The 17,925-nt window shown below is 50.0% G+C and overlaps 1 protein-coding gene across 1 annotated transcript in view; it reads right to left on the bottom strand.

Annotated features, from left to right (window-relative positions):
• The window catches only part of LOC144937736 (LIM/homeobox protein Lhx3-like), a 37,556-nt gene extending 23,669 nt beyond the window's left edge, over positions 1-13,887 (bottom strand). The window contains exon 1 of the mRNA XM_078865176.1: positions 13,781-13,887. Within this exon, the coding sequence (XP_078721302.1) occupies positions 13,781-13,883 (103 nt within the window). The 5' untranslated portion in view covers positions 13,884-13,887. The remainder of the gene's footprint in view (positions 1-13,780) is intronic.
• Between the last annotated feature and the right edge of the window lie 4,038 nt (positions 13,888-17,925).

Here is a 17,925-nt window from a genome sequence, read left to right as displayed (position 1 = left end):
CATCACCTCCATCATCATCATCATCACCACCACCATCATCATCATCATCACCACCACCATTACCGCCACCATCATCACCACCACCATCACCATCATCATCACCACCACCACCATCACCACCACCATCATCATTATCACCACCACCATCATCATCATCACCACCACCACCAACATCATCATCATCACCACCCACCACCATCATCATCACCACCGCCATCATCATCACCACCATCATCATCACCATCATCACCACCACCACCACCACAATCATCATCATCACCACCACCATCATCATCATCACCACCATCATCACCACCACCATCATCATCACCACCATCATCATCATCACCACAGCGGCGACGGAACCCACGTCACGCGCTCGGCACACGCCTCGTGATAGTGCTCATGATTACCCTGACGATGACGATGATGACTCAAAAGTATTAATTTGAGGATAATAATAATAAGAGAGTAATTGATGATGATGATGATAATAATAGAGGGTAATTTATCATGACGGTACGTGTGTTGAACGTCTTTCTCAACGTACGAACCGCGCTGATCCGAGGTGCGGGCGAAGGACAAACCAACTCAACAGAGAAAATTTAAGTTCCAAAAAAATTAGTTTTCAGTCGAGATTCAAAAGCGCAAAACTCCAGTGGCCTCCTAATACACCGCCGCGTGATGATATCACGGTGATGAATGTCAATTGACCACTCCGATGATCGACAATTGATCGTGACGATTTACAGAAGGTAATTGATCCCCACGACGACGATCATCGTCATCGTCGTGACATCACAGACGCCTCGTGACCACGTGACGACCAGCGATGACCGCGCGGCAGGCCCACTCGCCACCCCCCCCGCGTAAACACGCGGCCCCCGCGATGGGGACCGTCACGTTTGGCGCCACTAAATCACGTTCCCAACACCCCCCCCATCTCCCCTGCCGCCTCGCCCGCGCGCGCCTGTAATTAAACCATTACGCACCTAAAGAAACGATAAAACGCCGCAAATCATCGAGAATAAACACGCCCGAGATGTCCCACGGAACCTGCGGGTGCGTTTCGGCGTCGTCGGCTGCCGAGAGACGCGGCGCTTGGGACACGAAACTCCCTCCCTCCTTCCCTTCCCTCTCTCTTTCTCTGAGCCGTGAGATGCTTCTCAAAGATGTCGATAATCGTGGCCTTCCTGCCATTCCGCTTTCTCTCTCTATGGGCAATGTTCGTCTATGGGCAGTGTTAGTCTATGGTACAATGTTAGTCTATGGTGCAATGTTAGTCTATGGGCAATGTTAGTCTATGGGCACTGTTAGTCTATGGGCAGTGTTAGTCTATGGGCAGTGTTAGTCTATGGGCAATGTTAGTCTATGGGCAGTGTTAGTCTATGGGCAATGTTAGTCTATGGGCACTGTTAGTCTATGGGCAATATTAGTCTATGTGCAATGTTAGTCTATGGACAGTGTTAGTCTATGTGCAATGTTAGTCTATGGGCAATGTTAGTCTATGGTGCAATGTTAGTCTATGGACAATGTTATTCCATGATATTTACTCAAGAACTTCGCATCGGATTCTCCTCCCAGTTGTATCCCATTGTTCAAATTGCCGTTGCGACTTCATATGCCGTTTCTCCCGATTTCTCGAGGTACAACCTATAAATTCCTCACTCAAAACCACATTTCATACCAAGTCTCTTGTAATCTCGAAAGGCTTTCTGGACCAATATGAAACCAGCAACATTTGTTTCAGCGAGAAAGCAAGAAGGCCTGGACCGGGGGGTTTGACCTTGATGGATGTCATCAGCGGTTCAAGTGTTGTCTTGTTTGTTTAACCAGGCGCGAACTCAAGAGGAGACCAGGTCACCTGGGTTAACACAAATTTACGAAAGTAAAGTGAATGCGAGTAAGAGTACAGCAATTAAGCAAATACAAATCTGCGCAAAAACGCACGGGGCCCATCAGATGAGAAATGGCAACTGCAGCGGGCATCTATCTCGATAGACAAATACGGCTGGTGAATTAGCACGTGGTGTTGGCTAGGGCACTCCGTGTAGAATTACCACGTGGTGTTGGCTAGGGCACTCCGTGTAGAATTACCACGTGGTGTTGGCTAGGGCACTCCGTGTAGAATTACCACGTGGTGTTGGCTAGGGCACTCCGTGTACAATACGGGGGCCGACGGCTTGGATGAAGAGTCGTCAGACGATGGATGGATCGCATGGCTGATGGTGACGACGAGAGCTTCGATTAGTTCATGAAGTCGAACTGCGGAGCTGACTTCGTTACAATTAAATGGACGGGTGGGGTGAATTTGACTTGTGAACTTCTTTAACGAGTGAAGAGACAGATGAAGGAATGAATGCATTAAAATATGAACGAATGAACGAATAAGAAATATATAAATATATGACCGAACAAGATGGTGATGGGATAAATGAATAAAGGAACGAATGGCCGCTTCATTGGATGAATATTTATAAATTCATTACGTAATTATGTAATGCTGAATGACTCCATGAATGAATGTATGAATGCATTGATAGATACATACGTGGATTAGCGAATGTATAAATATACAAACGAATGAACGAATACACTTTAATGAATGAAAACATGGCTTGAGACCATTCTATAATGTGACGACCGAATACATGGGTTGAACCAATGAATGGGACGAATGGATGGGATGAACGTATTAGTGATTGTATCAATTAAGACCATGTACAAATAGCACATTCCGGTAGAGCTGTTTGGTAGACTTTCGAATTTGCATCGCCTTAAATCGAATAACAAACAATAACCATGATTGACAATAACAACCCGATCATGATGACGAATTCATGATCATAATGATGATCATGGTGATGAATTTACTGAATTATCATGAAAAATTCGTGATCATGATGATTAATTTATGATCATAATTATGATGAATTCACGATCGTAATGATGATCGTGTGAATTTATGTTCATGATGCTGACCATGATGATGAAGTCATGATTATGATATTAATCGAATACGTCTCATCCATTGCACGAAGGAAACACAAATTATATTTAAAACATTTAAAACACACGCAGGTGCATAGCGATCCGTGCATGTAGACACACACACATCGTGACACGATGTCTTCATCCAGCAGTAGATTCACTGATAAGCACTTGCAGGAATATGAGTAACAACACTCGGTCGCGTTGCTGTTGATGTTGTTGTTGTTGTTCACACACTGGTACTCATTTAAGGTCGAGTCGACCTAGGGAAGGCCCAGGAGCGTTTCAAACACTCGCTGCCCCTGGTATCGGTCGTGAGCAGGATTCGAACTCGGGTCGCCGGGTTCGTAGCGCGGCGCAGCGCTCACCCCCCCCCCACACACACAAAGACAAAGATTCCCCGCGTAGCCTGGACTGGACGTAGGGGCAAGTGCTGTTCGCGAGCAGCACCAATGAAGGCCGACACGGCAAACGAGGGTGGGGGGTGGTGGGGGTGACCAGCAATTTCTCTCCCCCAACGGCGACGTTTGCTACACGTCGCACCAGCTTAGCCATTGTTGAGGCCGAGTCGACCTAGGGGAGGTCCGGCACCGGTGCAGACCGGACGATGATCGTGGCCGGCTGCGCGAATGGTGGACGTCGTCAGGGCCGCCGTGCGGACACGGAGAGAGAGACGCGGCGTGCGCTCACAGACAGCTCATACCATGCTTTACCATGCATCTACCATGCATCTACCATGTATCTACCAAGCATCTGCCATACATGTACAAAAACACATATACGAACCATAAATCCACCATATACCGTAAATAGGCAACCGTGCTAATCAGAGGTGTGGGGAAGGATAACAAACTAACACACAACAACACAACAACACTCCCAATTACGTCTCCTCCTGTGCCTCGTTTCGTGAACTCTACGCTGCACCACGCACGCGCCACGCTGCAATACACGCGCGCTATGCTGTGCAATAGACACACACGTCACTATGATTCACCATTTATTTTGTATTGTCGATCTCAAAAAAAAAACGGTTACCGGTTTAGCCGAGACAGGAAGGCAGCAAGCCGCCGCCGCTGCTGCTGCTGCTGCTGCAGCCGCTGCGACAGTGCAACAGCAGCAGCAGCAGCAACAGCAGCAGCAGCAGCAGCAACAGCAACAACAGCAGCAGAAGCAGCAGTAACAGCAGCAGAAGCAGTAACAGCAGCAGAAGCAACAACAACACCAGCAGCAGCAACAACAACACCAGCAGCAGCAACAGCAGCAGCAGCAACAGCAGCAGCAGCAACAGCAGCAGCAGCAACAGCAGCAGCAACAGCAGCAGCAACAGCAGCAGCAGCAGCAACAGCAGCGTGCGACTTGCATTCCGGAGTCACCGGTTATATTCCATCTCCCAGCACGGCAGGGGGGGAGCAGGTTTCTTTACCCCCCCCCCGCTCCCACCCCCCTTCCCACCCACAGCCTGTGGTGTAAGCGGGATTGGTGCGGTGACGTGAAAGTGCCCCCACCCTCCTCCAGACCAACATTCCAGTGGAACCGGTGGCCGGTTCCCGACTCTCTGAACCGGTTATCGAGTCTCATCCGACATGTGTACTGCTAGTACACATAGCACGCACACAGCATGCACACGTACACAATGCCACACACATCGCTATGCGCCACACACACAAAGATCCCGCTGTGTAGCGGCACGGGGTGTTGGCGAGCACCTATTAAGGGCATCAGCACACACACACTGCGCCATGAAGATGCACACAATACAATTAATCATATACAGCACATACATGGAAGACAAAGAACATCCGTATAGCCTTATCGGACTTTTGGGGCAAGTGCTGTTCACGAGCAATCTACGAAGGCCGACACGCTGCACGAGGTGGTGAGCGGCCAGCACCACGCCCGGCCGTCTTTGTCTCATTTGAGGCTGAATCGACCTAGGGGAGGCCCAGGACCCTTTCTGATAATCGTCACCGGTGTGAGCCGTCGGTGGGATATCGAACTCGGGTAGCCCGGGTTCAGAGCGCAGCGCGCTAACCACTGCGTCACCGCTCCCCACACGACACTCTGGACACTCACACACGAACCCTTCATAGCTAATAGGTGCTCGCTAACAATGCTTGCCTAACATCCCCCCCGCCCCCCATTCGGCAACGATCAAACCCCGTTTCCCCGTCTTGATATTTGTATTCCGCGTGTGGCTGTAAATCCTCGTAAAGCAGATACCGTATTCATCCTATTAACTGCCACCTCACTTCAAATCGAGGCATTACCGTATATTGCGTCATGCGGACGACTGCTGCCTTCATCTCGTGGCATGGCGAGTGCTTCTAATAGCCCGGGCTGCGTTCTGGCAGATGTGCATTGTTGTACTGCACTTTGCTCGATGTATGTCCTCCCGCGTCTATGCTACTTCCCGCCCTCAACCAAACCCGCACTTGACCGGCGTGGTGAAGTATGGTCGAATAATAAAGCCCACCGCCAATTCAGCAGTGGATGTGTGGGCAAATTGTTGCACGAGTACATTGATTGAATACTTATAATTAGGGCACGTAGAGTATATGTGGAAACGACTACTGTATTATTCAGTAGTGACGTCCTGCCAGCCAGCCAGCCAAACTTTTGTAAAAAAAAAATATGAGATTTAGGTGTTAAACGATTTTTTTTATAAACCCCTCCCCCCGTGCCCCCCCCCCCAAGTAAATGTTAATTGATAAAATTTCCAAAATCTGGCCGAAACATGTTTTTGTAAGCTCGTGTTGAGAAACGAAATAAAAACATTCGGACAAAAAAAAGGGTGAATGCACCAACACAAACGATGACCACCAAATCAATTGTCCGACGGTTCTATCGGACCCTTTATCACGATCGCTTCTCCCGTCGGCGTCGCCACTCCACGTGAAACGTTCCCCCAAGAATCGATGCGAAAGCAGTTTCAATCCTCCCCCAATTTAGTGTTTAAAAATGTAACATTGTTTGATATATATAATTGTCGAAGACATGCCCAGTATGACATCATTCGTTTGTTTCGGGTTCGTTTGTCGCGTAGCCCTCCACCACCCAGCGACACAGCCAGGTTGTCACGTGATGGGCAATCGTGCCACGATCGATTTGGTTCATCAACATAGCCGGAAGAGGATGGATAGATGGATGTTGAACTTCCCAAACAGAATTCTGGGCAAATGTTGCCTAAGGATATTTCTCTGGAGATTAGATGCCAGCATCATCCGGTGATTGACAAAGAGCTCAGCTCTCGTCTTCCGCGTCTGTGCCGACTGTGTTTCCGTCACCATCCTCATCATCCACAAGAGGAGAGGCAATCATTACCAGGGCAGGCCCACTGAACTACGTAGCTCTTTATTCAGAAGCGATCTGGACACGAATAATAGCTCAACGAAGTGGCTCATCGTGAGGACATTTATAGCAGCCAAATACTCCATAACGCGTGGTCTTGTTTATAAATGTAGAGGTGAAAAATCGGAGAAGCCGGAGAAAAATCCACGCGACCACGGGGAGAGAGACACGCAAACTACAAAAATACAGCAGCAGGCGTCAGGGTCGGGATCGAACCCACGAATGTCACCATCATGACCCCAAAGTCTCTGGTACGAGCGAATGAATCACTGAATTTATTTATATATATATGTTATTATTAATATTGCATCTGAACATAACTTGAGCGTTTTGCGGCGAACACACACACATAGGTATGCAGATATATAAATATATATATAAATATGCCTTTGTGGAGAACGGATTTAATTTACTGCGGCAGGGACACAGCTGAGGACTCGTGACGCGATGCGGATGCGTGACACGCTGCGCGAGAAGAACGTGGAGTGAGAGTTTGTGTTACGTGTTTCATTGCATCTCGATGTTTAACATTCACAACGTAACACAGACGACACTCCCACACAGACATCCGCTCGGCGGTGAAGACAAAGACAAAGATCCCCCGTATAGCTCTTAACAGGCTGTTGGGGCAAGTGCTGTTCGCAAGTGGCACCTGTAAAAGGCCGGCACGGCACGCGAGACAGTGGGTGACCAGGACAACACCCGGCCGCCTTTGTCTCCTTGGTGGCGATGTGTACTACTCAGCGCGCCAGCGACTCGTTGTAGGCCGAGGCGACATAGGAGAGGCCCCAGAACGGGTTCAGATAATCGTCACTGGTGTTGGTGGTGGTGGCCGTGACTAGGAATGGAACTCGCGTGGACGGATTGAACAAAACGAACAAAGACCCGCAGACACAGCGGTCGTGATTACATTGCAAACGAGCGGAGAATATAATACGAGATCAAGTATGAAGTATTCCCGGTCAATGTCTCATCGTAGCATGAATTCACTTCAGGCAAATGCAACGTGCGTGGTGTTGTTGTTTTTATCTAAATGAATATGGCCATGAGGAACAGAGTCATCGTGGAGCCATGACCGATCCACTGCTGGATGAAGGCTTCCTTCCACAATGAGTTGCCGTGTCTGATTTAATATTATCATTACCATCATATAAGAATAACAATACTACATCAAAATGTGAGATTTTTGCCGGTATTAAAGTATGAAAAAACAAGAGTAGGTTTTACCCTTTCTGGCAATACAACTGTTGTGTCAAGATGTTTAAACGCCAAATAGAAGCCTAGGCCCTAAAGAAGGCTGCCTCTGGTGTAGGCCAATCCGTGTCAGCGACAAGGCGTAGATTGTCAGGGCATGTTCGTTTGCATGTTCACCACAAGTACTGTGTGCAATTAATACGGACTTGATTCCTTGCAAAATGTTTCTATTTGGTGTTTGAACGCCTTAACACCACCTGTTTTATTGCCAGCAAGGACAAAAACCTATTCTTAATAATAAATCACATCGTGGCATTGCCATCCATATTTCGATACACCGGACTAGAACACAATCGTAATAATAGCAATGATGATGATACCGATTTTAATTCTGCACAAATTCGCTGCGAGGATTGTAGCGACTCACATGTAGGATTCACGCGCGGTGTACACGGAGCGCAGGGCGAGTGTCTACGTAGCCTGGACGACGTGTGTTCGATGTCGACGAATGCCAGCCACGGGATAGACGGTGGCCTGGTGGGTGGGTTGTCTCCCTCCGCCGCGGGCATCCCTCGCCCACAAGAGGGGTCGGCGAAGGGAGAGACGGAGCGAAATTGGGGCATCTTCACTTTGTGTGTGCGTGCGTATGGGTCACGATTATCTGAACCGGTCCTGGGGCCTCCCCTCGGTCGACTCGGCCTCAAGTGAGTTTACTCGGTGCGGTGTGTACGAAACATCGCCACGGGGGAGACAAAGGCGGTCGAGCGTGGGTGTTGACCACCCACACCCCTCGTGTGTCGTGGCGGCCTTCAGAGGTGCTGCCCGCTAACAGCGCTTGCCCCAACAGTCTCTTAAGGCTATACGGGGGGGGGAGTCTTTTGTCTTTGTGTGCGGATAAAATTGGCAAAAAATTATCGTGATGCGAGAAATAAATCTCGTCATTATCATCACCATCAGCCATGGTCGATCCCCTGCTTGATGCAGGCCTCCCCTAAGCCTTCGCGACCTCTCAGCGATCGACTCTCGATCCTCCTGTGCTGAGATCGCTCTACGCGGGTAGAGCGATCTCGTTCTGCTCTCACGGCTGATCGGATGTGCTCACGGGGTTGTACCTCTGTGTGTGTATGCGACGTTACGTTCGACGTGTCGCTACACGTTTCTAAGAAGCTTCCTTCATCAAAACGCGAATATAAGCGAGAGAGACAGATGGCTGCGAGAGCGCCTAAAACAAAAATCACTTCTACGAGCTGAAGCAGCACCCACCGGCACGCGCAGCGAAACGTCGGCACACCGTGTCGCGTGCAACGCGCGTCACGACTCGAAAACACGTGGGCGATCTAATACGTCTCGAAGTAAAACAACTAAACGTATATCTATTTATATTTGTTACGTCTATCAATTTAAGTTGCAGTTGTTACCGACGAATTGTACATTGCTTGGAATTTCCGATAGTAGAAAATAATGTTACGAGTTTAGAATATATATCTAAGCTTCATGAAAAGAATGAGATTTAATATAGGAATGCGCGCGTATCCATTTACAGACACGCGTCTATGTGTGAGTATAATCATCGTGGGCACCATTCATGACCCATAACAACGTATCACATCACTCGATGAATGCAATAATATAGCTTCAATAACTATGATAATCGAATCAATATACGTATCAAACGATCAATTAATAAATACTAATCATCATTCGATTACCATGCTATCATTATTCGGCACGGAAATACATATCAATAATATATAATTATCCGATCTTATTAATTTATCGCCATCATAATAATATCAATAATTATATTACCATTATGCATAATCATACAATTCATAACTATGATCAAACAATAACCAACTCGTCATACAATCAATATAATAAATTCAATGATTTTATAAATAATCATGATCAATAACTCCCACCACCATCACCAACGTCATTATCGAATCAATAAATCAAACCAATTATAATAGTGAGACCACAATACATTGCTGCGCGTATGTAAATTATAATTATGATCAGAATCACAATCACCATCATCTTCACCAACATATTCATGATCATGCGTAATTTACAAACACACACACACACAGGTCTCAAAAGAGATTCTCCAGGAAGGCGTTCACGGACATTTCCTCTCCCACCCAGCACACAAATCTGCAGCATCCCAGATGCAGCCCCCCGTCAAGACGGTCTGGCATGATACTTCTAGAAATCTCATCACGACGCATATCTCAGAAATGTACATATATATACACGGTATAATTGTATATATATCGCCGTTATATATTAAACATTCATGGCCACGTTCAACAGCCTCCGCCGCGTATCTGACGAGAACGCCCCACTCTTACAGACACACAACACACAAGGTCTATATATCTATCTGTACTGTGCTCAGTTAAATGACACAACAACAACATTCACGAGATTAACAGCGCCATGAGAGAGACGCGGGTGTTAAACTCTTAAAAGAAGAAACTCACTTAAAAACAGCTACGGCTTTCGATGCAACTCCGTGTTTTCTTTACTCGCCTGGGTATCGCTGAACTACACACACACGTGCAGGGATTTATAATGCAATGTTGGGACGGAGCGGTGGCAGAGCGGTTAGCGCGCTGACCAGTGTGGTGAAGTATGGTTGAATTACCAAAACCCCACGTGAACGACGCCGCGTGGAGAAGTCGTAGATCGCCTGCTCGATTTTACACCACGTCTTGACTGTGTAGTGTGCGTCTATTCACACCTATACATGTAGCATTTAAAGAGTCTAAACCGCGTGTTCTTTTACCTGTGCGGAAATGTAGCGGCCCGCGTGAATCGTGATGATTGCGTGAGTGAGCGTCTGCATGGTCTTCAGCATCTGTGTTGGATATAGTCTGTATTATTATTGTGATTGTTGTTTTATCGTTGTTGTTGTTGTTATCATCACAACCCAAAAGAGCAGAAACCTCCCAACGAGGAGGCCTGCGACTCTGTGAGATCTTCATGGGGTTCACAATTTGCAATAAGAAAATGAAATTCACTATTGATATTCATAATAATAATAAGCCGACGTGTTAAGCTGACTATTGCTATTATCAAATGAGTACTTGGTGCGGTGTGTAAACATTGCCGCCAGGGAGACAAAGGCGGCCGGGCGTGGTACTGGCCACCCACCCTCCCCTCGTGTGCCACAGTATGGGCCTTCACCGGTGCCGCTCGCTAACAGCACTTGCCCCAACAGTCTGTCGCAGGCTATCTGCAGGGGAGGAGGGATCTTTGTATTTTGTGATGTGTGAATATCAGCACTGGGAAGACAAAGGCGGCCGGCCGTTGTGCTGGCCAACCACACCCCTCGCGTGCCGCGCCGGGCATAAATTGTTCGCGCTAAGAGCACTTGGCCCCACAGTCTGTTGAAGGCTATACGGGAAACGTTGTCTGCTTTGTCTTTGTGTGAGTGTTTATGCCATTGTGTGTGTCTGTGTATGGGGGAGCGGTGGCGCCGTGGTTAGCGCACTGAGTTCTGGTGCGTATGTATGTTGAACTTCTTTCGACCGTACGTAGCCACGGCTGACCTCAGTGGCACGCGATGTCTGAACACGGCCCCGGTTCCCTCCCAACCGCACGCAGCACCAGCGCGGTCTGACCAGCGTGGTGAAGTATGGTGAAACAACCCCCACCACAACCGCCACGGCCGACACGGCGTTGAAGTATAGGCCTCCATCCAGCAGTGGACTGGACAACAAAGATGAAGGCCTCTCCATGCCTTCCGGTCACGGGGTGTGGTTAGACCATACTTCACCACGCTGGTCGATACGGGCTGTCTATGTCACACTACAATAACACGTGATAGCCATTCGAACGCGTGTTCACGTCCATACGTTTCATCAACCTTTTCGTAGGATTGTAGACTAAAAATAGGGTACGTTAAATGCACAGTTATATATAACGCGGAAATGTTTAACTTGTTACTCTGATGGCAGCTGCCTTACGCCGGCCGGCCTTTCCATAGCGCAGGCAGCGTTGCGGAAAACGAGTAGAACGACGATTGCATTGCGAACAGCAGCAAAGGGTGACGACTGAAACGTGAATGACTCCCCAATCGATGCTTGTGTTTTTGTTTGGATCGCATCGCGCCACGGCAAAGGTGTGTGTGTCGTGCGCTCCTCCTCCACCCGACAGCGATGAACCGACAGTCGTCACCGCGATGAACCGGACGTTGCACGGCCGTCGTTGTTTGTGGGAGATGCAAGACGCGACATCGTCCCGAAATCGCGGTCAGATTACCCAACTTCTATGGAACAGAAATATATGAAGTATTATCAATTAATTTTACATCATCAAGCTGGGGGGGGGGGGGGGGGTTGGGGCATTGCGCCCCCACGCCCCAAACCTCTCACCTCCCACCCGCATCCCACATAATTCCAAAGGGATTCTAATGGCTCACGTCGCCTGTTCATAGGATTACAGGATTAATTTATGCTACGTTAAATATGACAATGATGATGAATAATAATATGGATATGCGTACCTAGTGGCTTTAGTGGTAGTGCCTTACGCCGGTTCTGTGGGCTCAGACTTGCGACACGACCCACAGAACCTCCCGGGTCACGCGCGCGACCCCAACTCCTTCCGGAACTGGTCCATTAAATTCGCCCGCAGCCGACGACGAGAAATCCACTTTAAGGCCTCGGCACAGATTCGCTGTCCTTCTGTTTGTCTTGGTGTGTGGGGTCTCGCTCTGTGTGTCTTTGTGTGTGTCTCTCTCTCTCTGCATGTGTGTCTGCCTGTGCTGTTCCCGTGTCTGTGTTTTATCATTCAGTCTTACCTGATGATAGTTGCTTGTGTTGCAACCGAAACGTCGTATTCTATTATTGTTAGATTTTATTTTCTACGTGACTTTACCGAAAGAACCAAAGAGTAAAGACAAAGATCCCCCGTATAGCCTCTCACAAGCCGTTGGCACGCGGCCAGCACCACGCCGTTTTTGTCTCTCCCCCACTCTTACCGACGTTTACACAGCGCACCAGGTGAGTGATTTAATGCCCAGTCGACCTAGGGGAGGGCCATGACCGGTTCCGACATTCGTCTCAAACGTTCGCCGTGAGCGGGAATCCAACTCGAGTGGCCGAATTCGTGGCGCGGTCGGGCTAACCACTGCGCTGTCGCTTCACACACACACACACATATACACACATATATATACACACACATATATATACACATATATGTGTGTACACACGATATCTTCCGGAACGCTGCTGTAGGCAGACTTGGGATAGAAATGTAAATTATCGGCGTAAGGCACTAACACGAGAGTACACGTGACGCCTATCCATTATATGCCTTCTATAAGCAGGATTTCATTTCTCACTCAGTATTTCCCGGAACGCTGCTTTCGGCAATCGACTTGATTGCAAGTACAAATTATCGGCGTAAGGCACTAGCACGAGAGTACAAGCCTTGAAGGCCCGCCTATCCGAAATAATCCTATATTAATTGTACCATATATTCCTATAATCCTATGAAGTAGGTTTAGGACAAAATCGAGCGAGATGAGTGCGGAATTGACAAATTAATTCCCGCAACAGCTGTTCAAAGACAAAGATGCCCCATAGAGCCTTCAACAGACTGTTGGGGCAAGTGCTGTTAGCGAGCACCTACGAAGGCCGGTACAGCACACGAGAGGGTGCGTACGTACACACACACAGATGCGCTGATTAAAGATGGACATGAGCGAGAGGAGGAGAGAGAGATAGAGAGAGGCGGGAGAGGGAGAGAGAAGAACGATGGAGAGAGATAGCCGGGCGGATGACGCTCGGCTCTTCCAATATTCTTAATGAAAATTCGGGCGCCAAAGAGCATGGTGTCGTAACCACATTAGCGCGAACGCAAAGGCGCTAATGTCATTTGCAGAGCGTGGTGGCTTTGGGTGGGTCCTTCCTTGGCCGACTCACAACACTCAGGCGGGCTCACGCCATCACTCGCTCGCTCTCTTCTCTAACACACTCGTTCAAATTTCGCACACTCACACTCATCACGCTGGCTCGCTCACGCTCATCCTGGCTCACTCGCTCACACTCTCACTGGCTCACTCGCGCTCTCACTGGCTTACTCGCTCACACTCATCACACTGACTCACTCACACTCATACTGGCTCACTCGCTCACACTCGCTGTCTCACACCCACTCGCGCTGTCACACTCGCTCGTTCACCCACTCTCTCTCTCTCTCTGCTCACCGCCTCGTCCCGCCGTCTCACCTTTGCGGAACTCCTGGTTCTGGGCGAGGAGCGCCAGGAACACGGCCGGGTTCGCTGCGGCAGCGGCCTCGACGTCTGTCCGCGTCTCCTGCAACGTTTCCATTGCCGGGTCGAGGCGCGTTGAGTCGACGCCACCGCTCCAGCGCGCTACCGTCGACTCAGCTCTCCGCCCGCTCTCCTCTCCGTCTCGCCTCTCTCCCCCCCCGCCCCAACCCCGTCTCGGCTCCCTTCTGTTCTCTTCCCCACTCTTGCGTCGACGATTCCCGTCTTTTCCCCTCCTTCTCTCCGCTCCGGTCTCGTTCCCTCGCCTCTCGCTCTCTCCCTCCCCGTCTTTATCTCTCCTCTTCCCACTCCCTCGCTCGTCCTCTCGGTAGGTCGTTATTTTATTTATTATTATTTTAAAACCCTCCACTCCTTTCCACCACCTTCTTACACTTACTTTCTCCTGCTCCTCCTATAAAAAATAAAACCTCAGCAGCAGCAGCAACAGCAGCAGCAATTGTTGTTGTTGGTTCAGCAGCAGCAGCCTTACGTGGTGCCGCACCTCGAGAGTAAATTGATAATGAACTCTCTCTCTCCTTACCGGCACGGCCGGCGATGTTGTTCCGGCGGCCCGTGCGGCTTCTGTCCGTGCGTGCGTGCGCAGAGACGCGCGGAAGAGCGACAGAGGGTGGTGGTGGTGGTGGTGGCGGCGGCGGCGGTGGTGATAGTGGTGGCAGTGGAGGTGGTGGTGGGTGGATGGGAGGGGAGGGGGGTTAATGGGGAGGAGGGGAGGGGCAGGTGGAGAGGGGGGAGGTGGAGGAAAGGGAGGGGGGGTGATGGGGCAGGGAGAAAGTAGGGGAGGAGGCGACGGCGGCGGTGGTGGTGGTGATGGTGGACGTGGTGGTGGTGATGGTGGTGGGAGGGTGTGGATGGTGGGGGAGAGAGAAGGGAGTAAGGGGGAGGCGGCGGTGGTGGCTACGGAGGAAGGCATCGCACCGTGCGCCTCAACTCCGATGAGGAGATGTCGGAGCGACGTCCGAAATCCTCGGGTTCTGGACGAGGTTGAGGAAGAGGGATGTGCAGTAAAGAGGTGACGGTGGTGGTGGTGGTGGGAGTGGAGTGACTACCTGTGCCTCGTTCACTCTGTCAGCTCTCGGTCCCAAGGTCAGTGTGGAATGATGATGATGATGATCACAATCGTCATGATGATCAACGTCGTCATCATCATGACGATTGCGATGATGAAGAGCAGACCAAGTGGTTTGGAGTGCATGATAGATGAGGAGCGGTGGCGCAGTGGTTGGCGCACTGCGCTATGAACCCGCCGACCCGAGTTCGATTCTCGCTCACGGCCAACACCAGTGGCGAATATCGGATCCGATTCTGGTCTTCCCCTGGGTCGATTCGCCCTTAAATAAGCACCCGGTGCGGTGCGTAAACGTCAGCATTGGGGAGACAAAGGCGGTCGTGCGTGGTGCTGGCCATAATCACTCTTGTGTGGTGTCGTTCCGGCTTTCATAGGAGCTCGCTAACAGCACTTGCTCCAACAGTCTGTTGAGGCTATAGGGGGGATCTTTGCCTTTCTCTACGTGTTCCCGTGTGCGTGTCTGTGCGTGTGCGCGCCCGTGTGTGTGTGTGTAGGCTGCTGGCACAATGGACCACGTACAATCAGGTAAGATTAATGCCGCAACCCGCACTGACCAGCGTGGTGAAGTATGGTCAAACAACCCCAATGGGGGACGGGGGGGAGGGTTTAAAAAAATCACTGTACAATAATAATCGTTGTTGTTGTTGTTACAATAGCATGTACGCTTTGAAATGCACTCACACACACGGGCTATATATAACGCAGCCATAATTATACATATCCGAGTATGTTTGTGAAGCTGCTGCTGCTGCGGCTGCGGCTGCTGTTGTGTTGAGAGTGATCCGTTGGCACCATGAACAGCATGCGCAACAGGACACGTCCGTCCGTAACAACACCGCGGGTCTGGCCCTCCAACACACACACACACACACATATATATACCATGCGACGTTTCGGGCAATCGCCCTTCGTGGTACGTACAGAAAAAGCGTGCACCGTATTGATCACGCGTCCACATGTACCGGCCGTTCGTCACTCCACTGCTGGATGAGGTGGAGGAGGGAGGGAGAGATCCGTGGTGCTGTTGTTGTCTCGAGACGGCGGTGCTGGGCAAATACATCGCCTCCAACTAAACACAACCCACGGCCAGCGCCTTACATTTTAAGTAGAAAAAAAAACATCCCTTCGGCGATAATTTGCTAATGCGTTTTGAATTAATACGGAGATATTAGCGTGACCTTTACAACGAGTGTTTTATAATATGTGTACTTAGCCGTAATATAGTGACGTGTGTGTGTGTATATATATACATCGGCGCTACCGGCATGCTGTGCATGTCGTGGTGACGTGCAGGTCTGCACTTGTCAGCGAGCTCCTATTTAGGCGAGAAGGCGGTGTGGACCAGGAGCCCACGCCTGGCCGCCTTTGTATCCTCAGTGCTCACTTCAAGTGCATGCACATTCGTCACACTGATCTGCGTTAAACGCTGCGTAAGTATACGGATGTATTTGTGCTCACTCAAACTCCCCCTCCTCCGCGTGAATAACGTTCGTTAACGTTGTACGTGCGTTGAGAGTCGCGCTCAAGACATCTGTAATTAGAAAATGCGCACGTGCGTGTACACGCACGCGCGTATTTATCTGATAAGGCGAGACGGGGGGCAGATACCCGAGTTCGATTCCCGCTCGCGGCCAACACCGGTGACAATTATCCGAACCGGTCCTGGGCCTCCCCTAGGTCGACTCAGCCTCAATATAATACCCGGTGCGGTGTGTAAACATCGCCGCAGGGGAGACAAAGGCGGTTCGGCGTGGTGTTGGCCACTCACCCATTCGTGCTGATCTTAAATAGGTGCTCGCTAATTGCACTTGCCCCAACAGCCTGTTAGAGGCTATACGGGGCATCTTTATCTCTGTGTCGATAACGTTAACGTGGAAACTGGCATATTGAAACTTAGCGTTTAACTATCACTGATTAAATCTATGTTGTTATTTTAATTAAACTTCACATGAATGTAAAATACATAATAATAATAAGGCTCGCAACCCGAAACGTTCGCAGTGTAAAGTCGCCGCCACACCAACAATTCACAATGCAGTGCCATGCTCAATCCACTGCTGGTTATGGGATGTTGGGCATTGCAATAGTTTGACCATACTTCACCACGTCGCAGGCGTCAAACGCAGGCGGCGCGGTTTCGTCGGCGCAGTGCGCTAACCACTGCGCCACCGCTCCACCGCGTAGCCAACTAAATCACAGCCATGCGCCGTGCCAGTCGTGATGACCTACACGACCCTGCAAATATGTTTTCAGCGAGCACCTATTGAGGAGGTGGTGCGGACAGCAACCTCAACGCCCGACCGCTTTTGTATCCCCAGTGCTGACACAAACATGCAAAGACAAAGATCCCCCGAATAGCCTGTAAGAAACTGTTGGGGCAAGTGCTGTTAGCCAGGAACAGTACCTATGAAGGCCGACACGGCACACGAAGGGATGGGTGGCCAGCACCACGCTCGGTCGCCTTTGTCTTCCCAGTGGCGATGTTTACAAACCGCACCAGGTACTCATTTGAGGCTGAGTCGATCTAGAGGAAGCCCAGGACCGGATCAGATAATCGTCACCGGTGTTGGCCGTGAGCGGGAATCGAACCCAAGTCGCAAGGTTCATAGCGCAGCGTAGCGCTAACCGCTACACCACCGTTCCCCGACACGTACAAACACACACACATACAGACAAACATACATACACACACACATACACACACACATACAAAGACAAGGATCCCCCATATAGCCTTAACAGACTGTAGTGGCAAGTGCTGTTAGCGAGCACCTATGAAGGCCGGAACGGTACACAAGGGGGTGGGTGGCCAGCGCCACGCCCGACCGCCTTTGTCTCCCTAGTGGCAATGTTTACACACCGCATCAGGTACTCATTTGAGGCTGAGTCGACCTAGGGGAGGCCCGGGACCGGTTCAGATAATCGTCACTGGTGTTGGCCGTAAGCGGGAATCGAACTCGTGTCGCCGGGTTCATAGCGCAGCGTAGCGCTAACCGCTACACCACCGCTCCCCGAC

The sequence above is a fragment of the Lampetra fluviatilis genome, chromosome 20, assembly GCF_964198595.1.
Source record: "Lampetra fluviatilis chromosome 20, kcLamFluv1.1, whole genome shotgun sequence".
NCBI lineage: Eukaryota > Metazoa > Chordata > Hyperoartia > Petromyzontiformes > Petromyzontidae > Lampetra > Lampetra fluviatilis.
Note: the sequence above shows the minus strand (reverse complement) of the source record. Positions and strands in the feature narration are given on the sequence as shown.